The 23,549-nt window shown below is 39.3% G+C and overlaps 3 protein-coding genes and 1 non-coding gene across 5 annotated transcripts; 3 read left to right on the top strand and 1 right to left on the bottom strand.

The window, feature by feature from the left end:
- The first annotated feature begins 548 nt into the window (after positions 1-548).
- On the top strand, positions 549-628 carry TRNAL-UAG (transfer RNA leucine (anticodon UAG)). Its single transcript has one exon. It is a non-coding gene; the product is annotated as a tRNA-Leu (tRNA).
- A 61-nt stretch (positions 629-689) lies between these two features.
- Positions 690-3,576, top strand: LOC126593998 (uncharacterized). The gene is made up of 5 exons (XM_050260199.1): positions 690-994; positions 1,092-1,330; positions 2,060-2,172; positions 2,625-2,765; positions 2,873-3,576. Exons 1-5 carry the CDS (start codon positions 766-768, stop codon positions 3,120-3,122), a joined length of 972 nt encoding a protein of 323 aa, XP_050116156.1. The 5' UTR covers positions 690-765; the 3' UTR covers positions 3,123-3,576.
- An 804-nt stretch (positions 3,577-4,380) lies between these two features.
- On the bottom strand, positions 4,381-7,171 carry LOC126593995 (glutathione hydrolase 1-like). 2 transcript variants are annotated; one of them, XM_050260195.1, is made up of 7 exons: positions 6,925-7,171; positions 6,372-6,712; positions 5,774-6,289; positions 5,412-5,647; positions 5,056-5,317; positions 4,840-4,977; positions 4,381-4,756 (listed from the first exon to the last, which is right to left on the bottom strand). In XM_050260195.1, the coding sequence occupies exons 1-7, from the start codon at positions 6,929-6,931 to the stop codon at positions 4,523-4,525; spliced, it is 1,734 nt and encodes a 577-aa protein (XP_050116152.1). In that variant the 5' UTR covers positions 6,932-7,171; the 3' UTR covers positions 4,381-4,522. The 2 variants fall into 2 exon arrangements, with proteins under 2 accessions (XP_050116152.1, XP_050116151.1); XM_050260194.1 differs by having other exon boundaries at positions 6,792-7,146.
- Positions 7,172-21,438: 14,267 nt separating this feature from the next.
- Positions 21,439-23,448, top strand: LOC126594001 (40S ribosomal protein S14). The gene is made up of 6 exons (XM_050260202.1): positions 21,439-21,548; positions 21,819-21,938; positions 22,035-22,080; positions 22,427-22,512; positions 22,647-22,776; positions 23,067-23,448. Exons 1-6 carry the CDS (start codon positions 21,546-21,548, stop codon positions 23,132-23,134), a joined length of 453 nt encoding a protein of 150 aa, XP_050116159.1. The 5' UTR covers positions 21,439-21,545; the 3' UTR covers positions 23,135-23,448.
- The last annotated feature ends 101 nt before the right edge of the window (positions 23,449-23,549 follow it).

The raw sequence follows: 23,549 nt of genomic DNA, 5'->3' as shown, positions 1-23,549 counted from the left end.
TCACGTCTGAGAGCTACGATTGGAGGAAATCTTCGGTAAGCCTGACGATGGGGAAATATTTTTCATGTGACCGGTACACAAAATATATGTGCTAAAAAATTAACAACTTAAAAAATAAAATTTCTTATCACTTCTATTGGTGTACCATTTATATTCCCATCACAACTAAAAATTTCTCGACGATGGGGCAGTTCTCTTGCAAAGAGTCGGGAAGGCATGTAGGACACCTGGGGCCTACATTTTGGTGGGAGTGAGAGAGCTTTTGCATGAATAGCCTCGAGTCGTGGCCCCGACTCAAAAGTCCAATTGGGTATTGCACGATTAATTTTTTTTTTTAAACCGATGTTATCTTAATTAGGAGAAATTCTTGCATACAAACATATGGACCCTCTCCTAGTGAGGAGACTCTACACATGAGCCCCTTCATGTGGGAGGACTGTCGTATCCGGAAGCTAATAGTATCTATCTATAAACGACTCACTTCTGTACATTAACTGAGAGGCTATTAGAGTAAATTATAGTTAACTCTGTATGGTTTGCACCAATAGGACAGTTTGGCCGAGTGGTCTAAGGCGCCAGATTTAGGCTCTGGTCCGAAAGGGCGTGGGTTCAAATCCCACAGCTGTCAAAATTATTGTTTTTTGTTTCCCAACACTTTCCGTTGATATTCCCGCGGAAGGTAGAAACGACGTCGTGCAGCTCATAATTTGATCCCCCTGTTTCCTCCAACACAGTTGGAATAGTTTGACAGTTTTCGCCGTCGTCATGGCTCGGATCCTCGGAAACAAACCGGGTCTTCACCACCTCCTGACCCGATTCACAATCTCACGACGGCCGCTGCAAACCCTGGCCTATGAAGAGCTCCGACCCTCCGACGCGGACCCACAACAACCCTACCGCTCCACCGCTTTCATCCTCCACGGCCTCCTGGGCTCCGCCAGAAACTGGCGAACTTTCTCTCGCTCCCTCCTCTCCCATCTCTCTGACCCATCTGGTCTCTCTCTCTCTCTCGCTCCCTCTCCCTCCCCCTCCTCTGATCGTCTCGATTACTTGATTTCTCCGTTTTTATTGAAGCAAATTTCTAATTGCAGGTTGGAGATTGGTGCTTGTGGATTTGAGGAACCATGGGAAATCGGCCGAGATCGAAGGTCTGAACCCACCTCATGATTTGGTCAATGGGGCCCGAGATTTGGCTGATTTGGTTGGGACTCAGGGTTGGGACTGGCCCGATGTTGTTCTCGGTCACTCCATGGGCGGTAAGGTTGCTCTGCAATTTGCAGAGAGCTGTGCCCTTGGTGACTACGGCGATTCCGCTAAGCTACCCAAGCAGGTATTCGATCTTCCCCTCATAAGTTCATCACTTGTACTTGCTCTTTTGTGCCGAAGGTAGAATTATTTGGGAACATTTATGAGTTAGTTATGTAAATTCAAGAGCTTTATCAATAACTAACCAGAACCGTAATGTAAGCTGATCGTTCTAGCGGAATGAACAGAATTAGGAAACTTTTTTTTGCTTGCTTGATGCAAGTTGAGTATATAGTGTGAATCAAATGATATGTTTTTCGTGGGTTGGGGTGTTCGTACGGCATTTTTGGTCCCGAGAGCTCTCACTCGATTGCATGTGTTGCATCTTGGGGATCATCAGGTGGGACTCCGTGTATGTGACTTTTGAGCACGGTGGTTCCTGACCCCTGAATGTTGAAACTTTCCAGCCAAATACTTGTAGGCTTGTATTTTCATTATCATGATTAGTCGGTTTTTTGGATGAAACATGCTTAGTTTCCCCGTTTAGGTTTATGAGAAAGTATTGCTTCGTAGTGCTATGTTTGCCTAATGAACTGAATTGAAACCAAAGTACTGATTATCTTTCAGATTGGTTTTCCATTTTAATATGACTATGGCCGTCAATTACGGCCAGCTTAGCCAGTGGCTAGTAAATTCTAACTTTTAAATTATATAGGAGAGTCAAAGTTTATGATCATGTGTGGTTGAAAGTTCAGTTCACTTTGCACTTAAAGATATTTTGTACTCTTTTTACTTTCTTTGTGATCCAGAACAGCTGTGGGTATTGGATTCTGTTCCAGGAGAAGTGAGTCGTGACAAAAGTGATGGGGAAGTTGAGAAAGTTTTGCAGACATTGCAGAGTCTACCTTCATCAGTTCCATCTCGAAAGTAAAACCTCTTTCTCCTTATTATAAGTTAATTTATTAGTATTAACTGCGTGTATTATGGGGTAAATTGTTCATAAGTAGGTGTCAGGCGGAGTTCTTAATATTGTTTTTTTCTTCTTCTTCTTTGGTATCATACCAATTTGGAGACAACAATAATCCATACATTGTCATATTTCTCCCTAGAAGTGTTTACCATTAAAAGGATGATGTTAATTAGTAATGTTGGCACATACAATGCCTGCTCTACTCTCAAATTGCTTCACTCAAGCAAGAGCTCTGGATTCTGTCTAGCTTTACTCTGATTACAAGAGTCTACATAAATGCATGACGAAACCGTTGTTTTTGCTTCAAAACTTGTTACATAATGGCGTTACAAAATTGTCATAATGTCACATGACATTCGTGTTTCCAAATTCCAAATCTTTATGTGATGAATTTGGTTCTTGGCTTCAGGTGGCTTGTGAATCATATGATTGAACTTGGGTTCTCAAAGTCATTGTCAGAATGGATAGGCACCAACCTCAAGAAACAGGGAGATCACGAGACATGGGCGTTCAATCTTGATGGTGCTGTCCAGATGTTCAAGTCTTACCAGTAAATATCTTATTGTTTTGATATCAGTTCTTGGAAGTAGAAAGAATGATATTTTTTACCTTCCCTCCCCCTTACCTTTCACACTTTCTATGAATCCAAAATATCAGGGAGAAGTCTTATTGGCCTCTGTTGGAGCACCCACCAAAAGAAATGGCAATAGATGTTGTGCGTGCTGAGAACAGTGATCGTTGGGACCCCGATGTGGTTCAACGGCTTGGAAGCCTTGCCAATAGGGAAGCCAATGGATCAGAGGGAAAGGTTTCAGTTCACGTTCTTCCCAAGTCTGGCCACTGGGTTCACGTGGACAATCCAAAAGGTCTTCTTGAGATTGTGGCACCAAGGATTTCATCCCTTTGATCCGCCGCAAGATGCACCGTGGAGTAGAGATTTCTTCATTATCGTTCTACTATTATGGCTGTCATCAGCACCTTCATGGAATGAGTGAGGCTGTGTTAATCATACTTTATGTTTTTTTTTTTTTTTTTCTGGGCGAAACGTTTACCATGATGTTTCATCATACTTTATGTCTATCGTTTGATATCAACGAACAAGAATTCGAAAACCTTGCCACTCGTGAAGCTGATGGATCGGAGGGGAAGGTTTCAGTTCATGTTCTTCCCAAGTCCGGCCATTGGGTTCACGTCGACAATCCATAAGGTTTTTGTGGCATCTAAAAATTCATCCTTTTGGCCTTAACCATATCGGGTTTAATTTATCTGCCACAGAAGATGTGTTGTGTAGATAACACTGGTAATTCCAAGTGTTTCGGTTATTCATTTGTAATAAAGCATTTGTGTCTTATTTCTGCTTATCTGTTCTGGTTTTTGGATAAATTTGGGGTATATTAGAAAATTAAACATAAAACTTAAAAAAACAATAGAAGAAGCTAAAAAAACAAATAAAATTTTATAAATGAATATAAAAAACTTAAAACAAAATGAAATTTGAACTATAAAAATACTAAATGAAAATGGTTGAACTTTAGCAACTTGTAAATGTTAGGCAATGTGATTTCAAAGTTGGTAGGAAATCGAGCTGCACTTAAACAACTAACAAATCACAAACTAAACTACGAAAAAAAAATCCTAATGTATTCAATTTTCTTACACAAGAATAATAGATTTTTTTAGGGTTTTTTTTTTCTCTCTCATTTCTTTTTTTTTTAATTCATTTTTAGTGATGTTACTGATGTGTGATGAAGTTTCTTATATACCCCTAAATTCAAAGAAAAAATAGGTGGCGTCAATGAAAATGAACGAACATATTGTTAAGTTTGAAGACTAAAAAAATGACTTTCAAAAAAACATGTCAAGTGATAAATTTTCAGATAAGTTTTCCAATTTTATTGTGTATACGTGTAAAAAAAACTATAATTTCGCACAATATTGCTCATTTTTATGTAAGAGTTGAACAGTGACTTGAAATTTTCCGGCGACTGGAAAAAATTTCCATCACCAATGACAGTGGCCGGCTATCAATATCCTTGACACGGCGGAGTCTGCAACGCACAAATTGCCAGTCAATCGTGCATAACTTCCTTCGTCGCCTTTTCGAAGGTGACGGAAAATTTTCTGTTAGCATATCCATTGCAAAGGAAGAACCAACATGAACTACGTAGAGTAGAAAACTTGTGAATCAGTCACTAGCTATAAGAAATAACCAATAGTTTCAACTACATTGTTAAAGGGGGAGTAGACTAGCGTTGGAACAAGAACAATAACTAGCCTCGATCGCTTCCATAGCACCAGTTTGCAGTTTTAGAAACCAGCCGGAACCCCGCCTTTTCTTGGATCGCTCACTGCCACAATCTCCGGAGTACCTTCATTTTCCGTCCAAGCCTTATGAACTATAAACTGGCAAATAGCCCCAGAAGTAAGGGGCTCTAGGATATGGCCCTTCTTTTGTAGGGATTTCCTGATTTGAGTAGGAACTTCAAAGTGATCGCCAGTCACGGACGTCCAATTTTCATAACGAACCACATTAGGTAATAGCTGCTTACACAGAAATGTTTCAGATTTGTAGTTTTAGTTGAGATTCCGTTTAGCGTACACGTCTCAATAATTTGTTAAATTACCTGATGATAGACCCTTGGAGCCATGACGGAAGAGAGTGGATCCATTCCCCTTGCAAAATGATTCAAGAGAACTTCTGCAGTCGCCGGAATGATCAAGGCTCCCCCGCTCGCGCCAACTACAGCTTTCAGCTGGTCATCCTGTCACTCGTATAAACAAGATATGTGAACATATAGGGCACGGATACAAAACATAAGATTTAGGTGGTTCTGCATTACCTTTAACACTATGGCAGGTGTCATGGACGATAACGGCCTTTTTCCCGGCCTGATAAAATTGGGTGGCGCTGGTGGTGGACTTGCAGAAACATTTCCAGGTATGGAGAAGTCATCCATTTCATTGTTTAAGACTATTCCTGTACTCGATGACAGTATATGTGCACCAAAGTATCCGTTTACAGTACTCGTCATGGAGACGGCATTTCCCTGAGGATCTACGATAGACAAGTGACTAGTTCCGTGATCATTGATCTGACTCCACCTGTTAGGAAATAAGGAGTCATTATCGTCGATGAAACATGATCAAGTGCAAGCATCTACTAGATAATCAATTTCTTGCCAATCAAGGAATTTACCTGCCACCGTAATGGCTGGGATCAAAAGTCATGTTGTCATATATGGTTTTCTTCAACTCCTTAGCAAACTTAGGAGAAAGCATATCAGCTAGAACTTTAGTCACATTTACAAACTCAGGATCACCGAGATTCATCCTCACGGCGAAAACATGTTTCAAAGATTCAATTTCTCGATGAATCCAAAGAGGATCCGGAACTCCAAAAGCATTTCCATATTGTGAAAGTATGTTTAGCATCTGTAGAGTGGAATTGACAGAGTGGTACATAACGAACCTATTTGAATTGCTTCTTTTGTAGAAAGAGACGAGAAGAGAAACAAAAAAAATTAGGTGACACGAATTTAAGAACAAAGATGTACTCACAAGTATCAACGGGGGACCACCGGAAGGAGGCGGCATAGCCAGTATTTTAAGCCCCAGTGTGTCAGCAGATACCGGCTTTCTCAGCCTAACTCTATAAGTTTGCAAGTCCTTCATTGTCAGTATTCCTCCAAGCTTCTGAACATCTCTAATCAATTTGGACCCAATCGATCCGTTGTACATGGCTACGGGACCAAACTTTGAAATTTGATTGAGTGTCTCTGCCAGTTTTATGTTCCGACATATCTCGCCTGTCTGCAAGAGACTCCCATTTGATGAAAATATATGACGAAGTCCCTCGTTTGCCAAGATTCCTGATTCCGCTGTAACCATTTGTCTGTGGAGGTAAGGTGAAATCTTAAATCCCAAACGAGCAAGACGCTCAGCAGGTCTTACAAGCCTATCCCACGGAAGCCTTCCATGTTGTTTCCAAGCTTCATGAAGACCTGCCAGTTCCCCTGGAATTGCTACCGAGAGAGCGCCTCTACCTTTCAGAGTAACATTGGCAGCATACATATTCTGAAAAAATAGTTATTGCATACACTCGAGTGACAACTAATTAAGGCAACGAATTCGGTAAAGCATGTACAGCACAACGAACCTCGGAAGCAAGCAATGGGGCGGTTTCTCTCATATCAAAGGCGTGTGCTTCTCCGCTGGCTAGCCGGACAAGCATGAAGGCACCGCCTCCAATGCCGCTCGATGCTGGGCTAACAACCCCTAAGCACAGAGCAGCAGCTATTGATACATCAACGGCATTACCGCCTTCGCGAAGAACATCCTTCCCGATTCTAGAACACCGGCGATCATCAGTGGCAACCCCACCGTGGCGCACTGAAATGACCTCCGGCCTACTTTTGGCGGAACCTCTCGTAGCACTCCAAGTAGGAAGCAACAGTGAAAGGAACACAAGTACAATGGTAAGCAACGACATCATCCAATCTACAACAAACAGAAACATAATCTGATTAACTCTCACCCCATGCATATATACATATTATATACATATATAAAGACTTACCAGAATTTCCCATTGGAGTTGGTGATCAAATGAAACAGGGGATGATGGAGCTCAAAACCAAATTTTCTGTTTGCTATTTTTTCGATTTGTAAGTAAAAAAGAAAAAGGAAGAAAAAATATTAGTGTGACTCACATGACATGTGAGTGTAAAAGCTCAGATTTTTCCAGCCAGCGTCGTCGTCTCGCTTTTTTCCTCTGCCTTTCGACTAGATTGAGCCGCCCCCAGTAAATGGTGGTCCAAACTATCAAATGCGCGCACCTGCCAAAAGCACATAGATGACAACGACGCCATTTTCGAAATTATCTGTATCGTCTGTATCGGATTCGGATAGTCAAAGACTAGTTCAATCACCAACGTAGGGATCATGAGGATCCTCTCCTGATCGGTGAAGATCACGAGAATTCGTGAATCGTGTATGTTCATCGTATATTGTACTGTTATTTTTTGTCAAATACTGTTTTTGTTTAATTTTAAATAAAAATATTTAAAATAATTTCTGACCTTACGATATAAAATGAATACACAAGATTAACGGATCCTTCCAAAGAGAATCTGACGAGAATTCAATTCGTTCATTCATTCAGTAGTTTAGATATTCAACGTAGAGAGAGAGAGAGACGTGGAGAGGGAGTGTGTTGAAAAGTCAGAGGTTCCTAGTCGGGTCGAGTACGGATCCGCAAATCGCCATGTAGTGGGCGGCTAGCAAGGAGCAAATTGGTAACTAGGTTCGTAGAGTAATTTTATTTTCTAATAAACTATATTATTCATATTTTTTAATTCGGAGAATGGTGGGTTTAGTCTTACAAATGTTTCGGTGAGAATCAAATTTAAAACATCTTATTTACAAAGAGTGCAATAATAGGCTAGCCTCACTATGGACTTAGCCTCTTATCTAGACTAAAAGGGAGGAGGGTGAGCTTAGTCTCATCCTAGACTAAAAATAATGTTGTTCAAATTCGTCTTTAACGAAAATTGAATATAAAACCTCTTACTTACAAGTGAAGAAGAATAGGCTCCTAAAGTACCTTTTAGAAGGGCAATCACATTATTTCAATCCCCCAATACGATTACTTTAAAATGAGCAATAAGGTGACACTCAATACTACGGTGGTAGTATTCTTTACTTGAAAGTGAAAGGTCTTAGATTCGAATCTCGTGAATGGCGAATTCGATACCAAATTAGGTTTTCCATTTTGTGACTTAGTTAAACTCCTCATCCCCTAATGTAAAAATATTGATGTACTAAAAAATATATATAAATATAAAAAAAAAAAAAAAAAACCCAATAAGAGCACCTCTAGCGTGGGCATTAACCCCATGGACAGGCTGCTCCAACAACCCAATCGCCTGCCAAAGTGATTCCAGCCCATTCGAGCTATTGGGCTGAGGGGGGGCCGAGAGATAGCTCAGGCACAAACCCAAGGCCCGAGCACTTGCGGGGAGAGTGATGCAAGGCTGACGTCATCCACGTTATAAAAAAAATTACGTCAAGCGTGTGGGAGCGCATCACTGACAGGGTTTGCAGGTGATAGGGCCCGCGCTGGATAAGCTGTCTATAGCCGTTGTTGGGGTGCAACGTGGCACCTTCTCGGCCGTTGGATTTCAACAGTTCTTTTTTCTGAACTGTTCGATTTCCAACGGTCAAAAAAAATTTCATAACTCCCCCAACGGCTAGATGACATGGCATAATCTGAGCCGTTCAATTCCAGATCAACGGTCCACATTTTTTGGCTTAAATTTTTTTTTTTAAAAATAAAAAAAAATATGAGGGACTAGGTGATTTGTTGTATAATCGGAGCCCATAATTTGAGAGACAAATTGGTTAGGTGATGATTTTCCATTCACGAGGGACTAGGGAATTTGTTGTTTAATTGGAGCCCATAACTTTCCAATCACTTTGGGTTGTAATTTTGTATTTATTTAATTTGGTACTTTATGTAATTTCGTATTTATTGAATTGAGTACTTTAGGTAATTTCATATTTATTTAATTTAGTAAGTTATTTAAACTAAGAGTACTTTATTTAATTTGGTACTTTATTTAAACTAAAAGAATCTTTATTCAAAGAACATAAACACACAAAAAAAAAAAACCACACTAAATGAACTTAAAAAACACACTAAATAAAATTACGCAAGCACACCAAATAAAAAAAACACACTAAATGAACTTAAAAATACACCAAACAAACTAAGAGCATTCTTCTTCCACCACAAGCTTGTTTTTAAGTTTTTTGAGCTTGTTTCAATCCCCACAAGTGCTCTATCAAGTCATTTTCTGGGCTTTGTGATAATATGAGGATTGGAGTGAAGTATATCAGTGAATGATCCTTTCATTGTAACGTCCATCCCTTTCTAATGACTTGTGTTGCACGGGTTCTTCGATGGTGCCATGAGCATAATATATTTGTGTTTTAGAATTGTTTATCGTGTCTGGCTCAAATTCCTCAATGACATCATAATCATACTCATCTTGCACAATCATGTTGTGAAGAATGATACACATCATCATGATGAATCGAAGCGACTCTAAATCAAACAATCTAGCAGCACTTCTGACAATCGCCCAACGAGCTTGGAGGATACCTGTAACGACCTGCCCCGAAATATTTATTTCGAAAAATAATATCGGTGATAGGCCTTGTTGATGCACAAAACCGGAGGTCTTGGAACAACGTAAATCTGACCGTGAATCTGCAAGAAAGTAAATAACACAAGATGTATCGTGGTTCACCCCAATGTTTGGGCTACGTCCACACTGATTATTGTATTTCTCTGTTTATGAGCCTTGTGGCTTTGTATGTGAGGGAGAGAGATTCAGAGCCTCTGAGGGAGAGAGTGAGGCCTCTGATGGCCTAGGAATTGGCCTCCCCCTAATTGTGAGGGTGAAGAGTCCTTTTATAGAATAAGGGCTCCTCACTTATTACATATTTGTCCCTTCCTTTATTACATAATTACATTTAAGTCCATCGAGTATTTGTACGAGATCTAAATACGGAGGCCCTAAGTATGGTATAAACAGTTGTCTCCCAAGTCTTCAGTCAAGAGAGTCTTTTGGCTGGAGACTTGAAATTTAGTCTATATGTGGGCCGAAGTAACTAGATGTTGTCTTGAACCGATGCTCGATATGAGGCGGTGCTCAATCTAAAATGATACTCAACTAGAGGTAGCATATGTTGCGAGGCTGATTGGCTTGTGGCTTATGTTGCCTTGGTTGGCTCGGTTTGTGGCGTTGAAGGTGATGGAGTCCCTTTTATAGAATAAGGGCTCGCTCCTCAATACATAAGTGATGGGTGCTTTCTAATGAAAGTGAGGGAGTCCATTTTATAGAATAAGGGCTCGCTCCTCAGTACATAAATAATGAGCTAAGTCCCCCAAGTATTTTTCATGGGCCCAGTTGAGGCCCAATATATGGTACATAATGTAGTCCCCCAAGTCTTCGGTCAATAGAGTCTGTTGGCTGGAGACTTCAAATTGAATCCATGTATGAGCCGAAGTGGCGGTTTGTTCGGATGCGGTATTTGTATACCCTGCACCGAAGCTTTGTATGTAAAGCTTTGCAAGTGAAGCTCTGTAAGTGAAGCTTTTGAAGCTAGAGTTTTTGTAAATGAAGTTTTTTGAAGCTAGAGCTCTGTAAATGAAGCTTTTTGAAGCTAGAGCTTTTGTAAATGAAGCTTTTGAAGTTGGTGCTCTATAAATGAAGCTTTTGAAGCTAGAACTTTTGTAAATGAAGCTTTTTGAAGCTAGAGCTTTGTAAATGAAGCTTTTGAAGTTGGAGCTCTGTAAATGAAGCTTTTGAAGCTAGAGCTTTTGTAAATGAAGTTTTTTAAAGCTATAGCTCTGTAAATGAAGCTTTTGAAGCTAGAGCTTTTGTAAATGAAGCTTTTGAAGCTGGAGCTCTGTAGATGAAGCTTTTGAAGCTAGAGCTTTATAAATGAAGCTTTTGAAGCTGATTGACATGAGTGATACTCATGAATGTTTATGTTGATTGATATGAGTGATGGTCATGGATGTTGACATGAGTGATGCTCATGGATGTTGACATGAGTGATGCTCATGAATGTTTATGTATGATTGATATGAGTAATGCTCATGAATGTTTATGTATGATAGACACGAGTAAATGCTCATGTATAATTTGAAGTACTGGGCGTACTTTTGATTACCTGGATGGTGATAATAGCGACAGGTTGCCAAATAATTTGGAGTACTGGGTGTACTTTTGATCACTTGATTGGTGATAATAGCGGCGGGGTGTCGAATAATTTTTTGTAGTATTAGGCGTACTTTTGGTCACCTGGTTGGTGTTAACAGCGGCAGGGTGCCGAATAATTTTTTTTAGTGCTGGACGTACTTTTGGTCACCTGGTTGGTGCTATTTTGGGCTTTGCCGTTTTTTTTTTTTTTTATCATTACCCTCTGATGGGGTTTATACAGATGTCTCCGAAAGTTAAGAAAAATAAATCACATCATACAAAAACAAGAAAAGTAAATCACATCATTCTAGTGGGGTGTTTATTAATTGCTTTTGCTTTTTGCTTTTCTTGATCTCCCCCTCCTTCTCTGTCCACCCATGTTGCTTTGTAAGGTATCTTTTGCTTGCAAACCCACTTGCTTTTCTTGGACAGTCTGGTATTGCCCATCCATTCTTATTCCTCTTTTTTTCTGTTGCATTGATGGCAAAACCTTTGGTGGAGGCGCTCAAACCTTATGCTTTCTATGATACAGCTTTTCTTTTCACTTTCTACTTTGCTATTTTCTTTTTATCTTTATTCCACTTTTGCTTTACTCTTTTCCTTTTATCTTTATTCCACTTTTGCTTTACACTTTTCTTTTTATCTTTATCCCACTTTTGCTTTCTTAGAAAATGATTTGCTACCACCCTGTAAAGAAGATGCAGGGAATAGGTCGCGATTGAGCACTTCTAGGTGGTATTGCAACCCATAGAACCTCTTGGTCAGGCTCTCAATTGCAGCCACCGATCCCTGCTGGCTCCGCGTCACGACCTCAACACGAAACTGTTTGCCAAGCTACTGGGCATGTAAAAGTAACATTTCAACTGCTGGACGCAGGTGCGACGACCCCACACTTGTCGATGATATCAGCGTAGAGCAACAAGTCCTGCCGGTTACTGGTGGCCTCATACGACCTCAAGCACGTAAAATCCGTACCAAGAAGACCTGTATACACTGTCGGATCCAAAACCATACTGATAGGAGCATATTTATGCGGCCGAGTTAACTTGTTCTCATGCATTTATGTTGTTATTTCTTAGTTAATTATGTATTTAAGCTATTTTAGTGTGTTTGTAGGTCCATAGGCCTTATAAATCAATAAGATGCATTTTGGTGCATTTTGGAGCAGTTTTGGGCTTGGAATGAATAGCACATGCATGGAGCAAGGTGGATGGATGAAATTGAAGACTAAACAGGCTAGGAATGTGTTAAAGAGAATGAAGAATTAATGTAAAAAGGACAAAGTGCTCAGCCACAAAGGGGTGTCACTCCACTATTCACTTTTCCATCATTGCTGTGCACCACCATTGCACTCCTTTTGGATTCCTATGCCGTGCATCATCATCCATGTTCCCTCCATTGACTCACTTGTTGCATCATTCCACTTCATTTCCTTTGTCTACCATGTGCACAATATCCTTTCACCTCATTACACTCATTGATTAACCACTTACTCACCTTTCCACCCATGCCATGCATAATCACCCTTGTCCCCTTCATTATTTCAGATTTTATGCATCATTACATTGAATCATTGCACTCAATTGCTACACCATTCCTTGTTCCCTCCATCATTTCAGATTTCATGCATCATTACATTGAATCATTGCACTCAAGTGCTACACCATTCCTTGTTCCTTCCATCATTTCAGATTTCATGCATCATTGCACTCAATTGCTACACCACTCCATGTTCCCCTCCATTGCCATGCACATCCTCTATAAAAGGAAGTGTGTGTAACATAAATTGAGTTCATACTTTGTTAGATCATTCACTCCCATTTCAACACAACCTTCATCCAAACACATCCATTCATCTTCACATCCATTCCTCCATACAAACAAACCTTCAAACACTCACCAACACCTTGTGTCGTAGCAAAGGAAGGGAAGGAAAGTGCTTGGACGTGCTTGCTATCCAACTTGGGTCGTTGGAGCGTTTAGGTGTTTTCTTTCTTTTGTTTCTAATATTTAAATTCATTTCCTTTTGTTTTGTTGTAAATATGAGTGGCTAAACCCCTCTTGGCTAGGGGTGATTTCAAAGCCATGATTATGTGTGCAATATAATTTGATAAATTCCAGTTATGAACTCTTGAATCGTGAATGCAATTGGCTTAACTATTTGATTGATAACTTATTTGTATTTGTTAATTAAGGGTTGACACTTAATTGGCATGCATAAATCCGTTGCTAGAATATAAGGAAGTTTCACATAATCGTTACAAACTTATATTCACATGTAGTGAAGGTCGCTTATAAACGATCGCATTAAGTTCAATTCCTAGCATGAGTGACATGATGTCATAGTTGCAAGTGCTTTGTCAATGTTTATGATTTTCATTAAACGTAATGATCTTTGATTGTATCTTTATTATGATGTCATGTAGGGAACTTTAGAAGAATGTTTTGGGTTGTCGAATGATGTCATCCAATCCAATAAAACAAGGAAAATCTGAGAGTTAACTAGTGATGTCACGGTTAATTTGGAGCATTGTCGTTCATAATTCAATGAAGTAGTAACTGGAAATCGAGTTATTTGCATACATGTCGTGGGTGGAGAAAAAGCCTCTAGCTATCCCATCCATCATCTTATTTCTCACATTCGTTTTACAATCTGTCTAGTTTTTTATACTTGTTTGTTTGTTTCAACTTCATCCAAATCAAAACCCCCCTTTTAGTTTCTTGTTTCAAAGTGTTTCAAATCTGTTTTAGTTTGTGTTTTTAAGTGTTTTGATTCAAGTAAAAGTCAATTTTCGTCCAAAGTCATTCCTAATGTCTAGTTTAAGTTTATTTGGTTGTTTTAAGCTGTTTTGAGTATTTTAAGTTTGCTTTGAGTCTTGTGAGTCTTGTTAAGTGTTTTTAAGTTTAGTTTTATGTTTTTGAGTCAGTTTAGAGGTTATTAGCAAGCCCTTCTAATCCCCTATCCAGAACGATCCCTACTTATACTTGTACTACAATTGTCAAAAGAGGGTTAAATTTGTGTGTTAAGATAATTTTCGCACCATATACCCGTAGGCGTACTCGAACCATGTCCTCCTTCCCATGTAGCCCGCACCACCTGATCCTTGAGAGCCAATGAGATGATGACGCATTAAGTTTCGCAAAGCTGTAACAGGCCATAGCTTCGAGCAAAGACAATCGAAATTACTTTTGAGAGGTCCATTGGTTTAGGTGGCACGAATAAGCAGCTTACGATGGATTGCTGTAAGTGTGGAGTTCCCAGCTTCAGACAATTCAGACTTCAAAATTTCAGCTCGGTCATATCCAGGCGCGAACAGCAGCACCACTACAACCACGACTCCGAAGAGAAGCAGCGACGCCACAACCGCAACCATTGGCCGTTTCGTCATCGTGTGAGTGAATCGAGTTAAATACGAACTCGGTTACGAGAGGGAGAGTACTGAGTCGACGAACGAGTTACCGAGCAAGCTTAGAAGTTGGGGAGGACGACAGAGCTAGAGAGGCTACACGGTAGGCTTTTCGTGTAAGCTCAAAACAGGCAAAAGACGGCGATTTGATGTTTGGAGCGTCATAGCAGCCAGAGAGCTAGGTGTTTTCACAAAAGAGGAAACTGAGACTTTTCCTCTTCGAATTGTCGAGGAAAACGCTGCGTCTCGGTGCCGAATTGCTGCGGCGAGCGAGATACAATTGCGTGTGTGGGAAAATGTGGATTTTCCAAGAAAGTTTTGTGCAACGAAATTACTGGAGCAAGAGAGAGAGAGAGATTTGGTTTCTTGGGTTTTTTTCTAGGAAAGCTTTGGGTTGTTGGATTTTTGCAGATTCACAGTGGAGGTGAAAAAATGAAAGAGAACCGACATAGTTTTTCGTGTCAATAGTTTTTCTTGTCAATTCCCACAGACGGCGCTAAATGTTGATGCACAAAATCGAAGGTCTTGGAACAACATAAATCCGACCGTGAATCTGCAAGAAAGTAAATAACACAAGATGTATCGTGGTTCACCCCAAGGTTTGGGCTACGTCCACACTGATTATTGTATTTCTCTGTTTATGAGCCTTGTGGCTTTGTACGTGAGGGAGAGAGTAAGGCCTCTGATGGCCTAGGAATTGGGCTCCCCCTAATTGTGAAGGTGAGGAGTCCTTTTATAGAATAAGGGCTCCTCACTTATTACATATTTACCCCTTCCTTTATTACATAATTACATTTAAGTCCATCGAGTATTTGTACGAGATCTAAATACGAAGACCCTAAGTATGGTATAAACAGGCCTAAACTAAACTCTTGTGTAGTTAACTAACATTAATCACGATTCTCTACCTCAATTTCTTATTCCCTCACAAAAATTATAAAAACATTTGTTTACCAAAACATAAGGTTAAATCTCAAATTATTTACCAAATTCATTTTCTTAGTTCAATTTCTCAACCAAAGATTTGTCTCGATTATTTAAGGCTGCATCTAAACTCTGTTAGACTGCCTACGTACTCTTGAGCGGGATCAAGCCTTTCATAGTTCACATTTCAACTTCATTCCAACTTCCACATATTATACAATTTATCTAAAATATCCCACATTTGTGATAATAATCGAAACACGTCAATTAGATACCAAAAACATAATTAGAATAACGAAATTTGCATAAGAATGCAATGTCGGTTCACTGGCCATGCATCGCTGCACGCGTTGCTGCTGGTGGTGGTCAGCCACCCTGACTTGCCGAAAATTTTCACTATTTCTAAAAATTCTCAAATTTTATAGAAATGTAGAGCAAATTAAGTGGAACAACTTTTATATATGGGCCAAACCCTAGTTCGGCTGAAAATGGCTGAAAAACCCCTCGAACTGCCGGAAAACCCTAAAAATGGGTGGTTTCGATCCACCACCTCCGGTGCTCCGCCCCCAACCAATGATTGGGCTTTGTTCCTGGCCTCACTAGGAGGAGTTTGATGGTGGTGGTGGTCGGAGTTAGCTTTGGGATTGACGGAATTGCCACCCTTGAACCGCCGCATCCACTAGTAGGGTTCTTTGTGAAATGGAACCCAAACCTCGTCGAGTTTAGGTGGAAAAGGAAGAGGGAAAGTTGCTGAGTTGAATGGTGGTGGTGGCGACACTCAATTCGCTGGGGAAACACCAAAATTGGCGTCGGAGTGTGGGATATCCGGGTTGGGTCACGCGGGTCAAAGAGATGACCTGATTCTTTCCCTTTTTCCCCCTTATTTCCCCTCCTTTCCCTCTTTCCTCATTGGCCGGGCCCATCCGTCCATCTCTCTTTCTTCTTTTCCTTTCCTTTCATCCTAGCCACACACGTGGCACTCCCATTGCTTTAGATTTTCTGGAGCCTTCCAAAATAAATGGCAAAATGATTATTTTGCCCTCAACTTCATTCGTTAATAACTTCTTCGTTATAATACCGTTTCACAAACAATTTTCGCCTACGCGTTCATAAGATCGAACTCTATCCAAATATGTCAAGAAATGTGACAAAATATGTCCTCATATAGTTACATTAAAATAGCTAAGGGCATTTTCGTCTTTTCAACTTAACGATAATATTACAACTTAATTTATAATAATTTTCGGAAACAAACTTTAGAAGTTCTCAATTTAATTTTTCATACCCATAAATCGATTTCTTTTTTTACTTTCTCCACACACACATATATATACTTATATATTAAAAAATTTCAGGGTATTACATTCACCCCCCCCTCCGCGTTAAAATAAATCTCTTGCCCGAGATTTCAACCATCGAGTTACGAAAAGAAATTAGAACTATTGCCACCATTCCTTTTGTAGTGAATAAAATCATAAACCCAATCTACAATTTTATTCAAGTTTCGAAGATAAGCAAACCAACGAATAATAATCGTGATTCTTACCCACATTCTCAGATTCCCAGCCACGTTCATTGGCAGAAAAATATCAGAAATTCTAGCCGTACTCATTGGCAAAATAAATATTCACTTCGAGTCACAATTCTCATGGCTTAAAAACTACTAGCATAATAATCACAATATACTCATCACTATCAAAACAACTATCATAAATTTCAGCTATAACCATTATCGCCCTAAAGAGATGTTAGAAAAGCAAACCATAATCATCAGTGGCTAATGTGAGATACATATATGAGTTGCATTGTGTGAATGGTATTGCGGATTTGGTTTTAAATTTAAAGAGAAACAAGTAAATTTAAAAACCTTTTAAATCTTTCTTTTTACTTGTTTATCTTTCAAATTGTTTCTAATGTGAGATACATATATGAGTTGCATTGTGTTTGTGGTGCAATTTCCGGGGTGATTATGAAATTTTGTTAATGAAAATGATGATTTGCTTTGATATTGCATTATTTCATAAATTCTTTGAGTAATGAGAAAGTTATGTGAAATAAATATTTCGGGACGGGGCGTTACAATACCAAAACAACACTTCACATCTTTCCTACACCCATTTTGACATCTTGCGAAGTGTTTTTCCTTTTCACTTCACATACGTGGCATTGTTTTGACAAATGATGTCCACCTTGGGTAAATGCCGTTTGCTAGGTAGTATGCTTGTCGTACTTATGTCCATTGACTTAATACTTGACTTTCGGTGCTTTTCCTTGTAGCACCTCGTCGAACACTGGAGATTAGGTAAGGACATCGAGGTCATTTTGAGCTCTTAGAACACCGAAAAAAGAGTGTCAAATCATGTATCAAATGATCCCACCGCCTCCAAAATGATACTTTTTGCTTATTTTTTGTCCCCATAAGCTCATTGTCATGCACTTAGACAATTTTTTTAAGGTCTAGTGCATATAGTCGATGCTTCCAATCATGCCAGGAAAACCTCGCATCTCACCCTTATTCAGAAGCCTTTGCAAGTCCAATGTCGTAGGTCTTTAGAGGTACTCTTTGGTGTAGATAGATTCGATTGCAGAGCAAAACCTCATCAGGGACTCAATAATGGTTGATTTCCCTTTCCTCACTATCTCATCCACTTAGTCTGTAGATGCTCCATATGCAAGCATCTGCAAGGCAACAATAATTTTTTGCTCAGGAAGGGGACCCATGACACCAAAAGCATCATTCTTTTGCACAAAGTAAGAATCATGGTTGCAAATAGAAATCATGATTTTGTTGAACAAATGTCGTTGCATTCTAAAACGACGTCTAAAGTACGCATAAGGGAATGCACTGTTACGATCAAAATAATCGTCCAAGAGATCCTTACCTCGTCGTTGCTTACTTTTATCAATGTTTGCGGAAGCCTAGGCCTGGAGATCTCAGCCACAAATTGGATGGCTCGACGGGAATATGAGGCTCTTTGGCTTATTACTTCATCATATCTCCTTCTATGCTCCTCATCTTCTTCCTCTTCCATCTTATTTTCTCCCTCATGGAGATTGAACATTTCTTCCCCTTGCTTAAACAATTCTTCCTCTTATTCATCGATTTCCCACAACATCCTTGAAGAATACATTGTAAGAAGGAAGGAGAAATTATGAATAAGGAGAAAGATTTTGAGAGATTTTGATTTTGGTGTGTGATTTCTTAGGATGGATGGTGGGTTATATGGAGAAAAACATAAAGGATTAGGTTGTAGATAATGCCACGTGGCACGCTGTAATTCGTTACAAATCTTATCGAAATATATCCTAAAAGATTATAAACAAATTGTGACATGTGGCGCAACAAGATTAGTTAAAAATCTTATCAAAAATCTATCCTCAACGATTCTAAAAAGGTAACGACACATGGCATGCCGGAATTGGATAAAAATCTTATTGAAAACTATCACAAAAAATTGTACTTTCGGATAATGACACGTGGTGTAACGAGACCGGTTAAAAATCTTATCTGAAATTACTGTTTAATATTTTATTGCCTATTGCCATAACTATTTAGTTTAGAGGTGAAGATGCAAAATGTAATTATTGTTCATTAAAGACAGTTACTATTCAGTGGAAGGGATTCAATTGCCAATTGTCATGGCAAGCCCTTACACACTGGAATTGCTCCAAGAGCAATTCCATCCCTAAGACTTTGCGCTAACACCCAGCCAATTTATCCACTCAAGTGAATAGTAATAGACCCGTAGTGAATAGTAATAGGTCAAAGCATCTCCACCCCTAAAAAATGCGTTGGCACCCAGCCTATTTAAAATATTTTATATTTTTTTTAAAGAATAAATAAATAAAATAGTTTTAATTTCGGATAGGATTTTTAACCAATCTCGTCACGCCACGTGTCATTATCCGAACGTATTATTTTGTGAATAGATTTCCGCTAAGATTTTCAACCAATCTCGACGCACCACATGTCACTTCCTGTTTACAATATTTTAGCCAAGATTTCGATAAAATTTTCAACCAATTTTGTCACGCCACGTGTCATTATTTGAACATACTATTTTGTAGATAGATTTCTGATAAGATTTTCAACCAATCCCGATGTGCCACATGTCACTTCATGTTTACAATAATTTAGCCAAAATTTCGATAAGATTTTCAACCAATCACGTAGTGCCACGTGACGTTGTCCAGAATCTCATCCTTTCTTTTTTTTTTTGTCCATATAAGCCCTACATCCCTACATCCATCTTCACACCAAACTCAATCCTTTTTTTTAGGTCAGAATCCTTCTTCATCGTTTCCAAATCTTGAGTTCTTACAATGTTTTCTTCAAGGAGAATGTATAAATAGTTGTAGGAGCAATAGAAAAGGTTGTTGGCACAACATGAAGAATTGGTTAATCTCAAGGAAGGTGGAAGTGGAGATGAGGCTTTTGCAATGGAGAAGGATAAGGATGATCACCATAGAAAGTGGAGGGCCTCACATTCCCGCCGTGTCATGGAAGCTGTGGGTCAGATAGCCAAACCCAGACGTGCCGCAAACATCAATAGAAGAAGGGAAATACGAGGTAAAGATCTCTTGGAAGATTATTTTATTCCCAAAAGCGTATTCCCTGATCATGTTTTTAGACGTCGTTTTAGAATGCAACGAAGTTTGTTTGACATAATCATGAGTGTTGTTTGCAACCATGATCATACTTTGTGCAAAAAAATGCATATATTGGGTTAATGGTAATAAATACGAGGGACCATACTACCTTGCAGATGGCATTTACCCAAGGTGGTCAACGTTTGTCAAAACAGTGCCACATCACAGAGTGAAAAAGAAAAACACTTCGCAAAATGTCAAGAGGGGTGTAGGAAGGATGTCGAGTGTTGTTTTGGTATCCTGTAAGCTTGTTGGGCGATTGTCAGGGCTGTAGCTAGAATGTTTGATGTCGAGGCTCTTCGATCCATCATGATGACATATATTATTCTCCACAACATGATTGTTGAAGATGAGTATGATTATGATGTCATCGATGAATACGAGCCGGATCCGATGAACAACTCAAGAACACAAATCTATTGTGCTCATGATCGGATTGAAGATCCCGTGCAACACAAGCCGTTGGAACATGATGGACGTTACAATGAACTGACCGTTCAACGGTACACTTCATTGCAAGAGCAATACTGGCAAGTAACCCACCAAAATGACTTGATTAAGCACCAGTGTGGATTGCACGAAGGTGAAGATAATTAAAATGAGGCTTGTTGTTGAAGAATAAAGTGTATTTTTTTTAAGTAATCTTATTTAGTGTGTTTTTTTTTAAGTTTATATGGTGAGGTTATGTAATTTTATTTGGTGAGTTTATGTAATCTTATTTGATGTGTTTAAATAAAGTACAAAAAATAAATTTGAAATGTGGTGTAAGGTGGAAGATGAGGGTTAGGTATTTATAGAATTTTTATTTTAAATTTTTCTGTAATTTTTATTTTTTAATTAATTTTTAATAATTTTTAATGTAGTTAATTAATCTGGACCGTTGGATTTGAAAAATATTAAAATCCAACAACCAACGAGCTGCCACGTGGCCAACGGTCATAATTCTGACCGTTGGGCCCTTTTTTTTGTTGGGGAAAAAACGTGGACTGTTGATCTGTAATCGGACAGTCCAGTTTAAAAGTCAAATTCAATTTTTTTAACCGTTGGAAATCCAACGGTCTAGGAAAACTAGCCATTGTAAATCCAACGGCACAGAGAGGGCCACGTCGCCGAGCCCGGGTGAATGGTGAGTGCACCTGCCTGCAGTCCCCGTCACCTGCTTTCTTGTCTCCTACTCGCGCCAATGCACGAGTGAATGCCAACGTCAATGCGCGAGTGAACGCCACACGCCAACCAAATAGGCCGGTCTCTTAGTTAGTAAAAAATGAGCTAGTCTGTTGCCTAGCTTGGACTGGGTATTAAGCAAGTTTGTGGGCTGGAGTGGATGGACTGACCCCAGCCTGATTTTTTGACTGGATGCTGGCACACTTCCCCTCCGGTGAAAGTGCTCTGAGGTAAGCTCCCAAACGCGATTACTTTAATAAGGGCAATGAGGTCATTTAGTTGCCCGTAATGCAAAACCCTAACTATAAAATAACCGATATACGCAGGCAGGGTTTCTGGAAGCGCTGAGAGGCCGCCGGAGCGTCGTCGTTCTGAATAATCTGTGACCTCTTACCAAATCATTTGCTCGCAGCCATGGTAAACCCTCTCTCTCCCTCTCTCTCCTCTCTGTATTTTTAGTGATTTTTACAATCTGTGGTTGCCGAGAAATTGAAAGTAAAATATGATCAGAAAATACTCTTTTTTCCCTCTTATTTTCTCGCCAACCAAACACATAACGAATTGTTGGATTGGAGAAGACTAACACTGTTTGGATTTATAGATTTACTATGCAAATATTGAAGCACTGTGATAATTTTTATTTTATTTGGTATATATTTCATTTGTATTTTTCGATTGGTTTTGTAGTCGAGGAAGAAGACCAGGGAGCCCAAGGAGGATAATGTTACACTTGGACCTGTGCTCCGCGATGGAGAGCATGCTTTCGGTGTTGCTCATATTTTTGCCTCGTTTAATGATACCTTCATTGTAAGTGCCATGTTTTTCGGTTTGAATGTGATTATTACTTTCATTTGGAGTTGAATTTATATGTGAAATTGTTGGTTTCGGTGTTTCTAATCGCAGCATGTGACTGACTTGTCCGGTAGGGAGACTCTTGTTCGCATCACCGGTAAACTCTTAAACACCTATCTAAAAAATTGTTACTTGAAATAGTTGTTTGTATTGTTTGATTTGTAACTGCATGGTTGGATGTCCTCCAGAGTAAATTTGTATACCAGTAGTTGATCGTAGAGCTATGTTATCGAAGCTCTTTGATGGCGCTTTTCAAATATGAATGCCTCTGTTTTTTAATTTGTTGATGTTCTTCTTAAACCGTTCCTTCTCCATAATGTGATGAATAGAAGTGACCGTTTCTTGTAGTGTCCAGGCATACTCTGTTAGAAGATGATTTTCTATTGATTGTTCCACTGCTGTTGCTATAATATAACGAGATTGCCTTTTTTTCCTAATTTCAGGTGGTATGAAGGTGAAAGCTGATAGGGATGAATCATCTCCTTATGCAGCTATGCTTGCCGCTCAGGATGTTTCTCAACGCTGCAAGGTTTGCCTGTGTTTTTACTTGAATAGTTTTTATTGCAGACTGAGTTTTATGATTGACATCCCTCTTTGGTTTCTATTTTCCGAGTTCTAATAGGTAATAATAAAATTAATTTGTTTTGCTGGCTGATTTTGCAGGAGCTTGGCATTACTGCTCTACATATAAAGCTCCGAGCTACTGGAGGGAACAAGACCAAGACTCCTGGTCCAGGTGCCCAATCAGCACTCAGAGCCCTTGCTCGTTCTGGCATGAGAATTGGCCGCATTGGTAATTTCCTTTCCCCTTTCATCTCTCTGTGGCCTTGATAAATTTATAATGCATAAACATCCCTTTTTTCATTGTCTGCCAATCTCGTATTAAATGTGTATTGTTCCACTCGTGATGCCTAGACTTTGGGAGCGGTGATCGGTGATTGTGGAACTTTGTTTTCTTCAAATGACATATTTTTGGTGCTTTTCTTGTTAAAAAAAAAAAAAAGAATATTTGTGTGCTTGTTATGTTCAATCCTGAGAATAGTTATTTTTGCAGTCCTTGATTTTCGTTTTCTGTTTTGACAGAGGATGCGACTCCGATTCCCACCGATAGTACTCGAAGAAAGGGTGGTAGAAGGGGAAGAAGGTTGTAATTTCTTCCTCGCCTTCAACCGTGTCTCGTTCCTGCTGCTGCTCGGTTTCGGAGATACTTTTATTTCGGATCAAACTATTGTCATCAGCCGTTCGATCAACGAAGATGTAGTTTTGAACTTAGATTATTTTGGCGGAAAAGAGAACTGTAATTTAGTTTGGTTGGTGATGATCCTTTGAGCTTTACACACAACAAATGATGGTATTCTGTTATCTATAAAGTTTCAGTTGCCATTTATCATGATATGCAGCAACTTAGTAGACGCAAGTGTTTTGAGTCTTCCCTCACATCTATACATCAATTTTAACTGCAAAATTACACCGCGCAAGTAGCAGCAATAAATCTATTTTGTTATTTTGTTACAGAAATTATATATGTTAATTGTGTTGTTATTATATCATTGTTGTATTGTCATT

Source organism: Malus sylvestris, chromosome 12 (assembly GCF_916048215.2).
Source record: "Malus sylvestris chromosome 12, drMalSylv7.2, whole genome shotgun sequence".
Lineage (NCBI taxonomy): Eukaryota > Viridiplantae > Streptophyta > Magnoliopsida > Rosales > Rosaceae > Malus > Malus sylvestris.
Note: the sequence above shows the minus strand (reverse complement) of the source record. Positions and strands in the feature narration are given on the sequence as shown.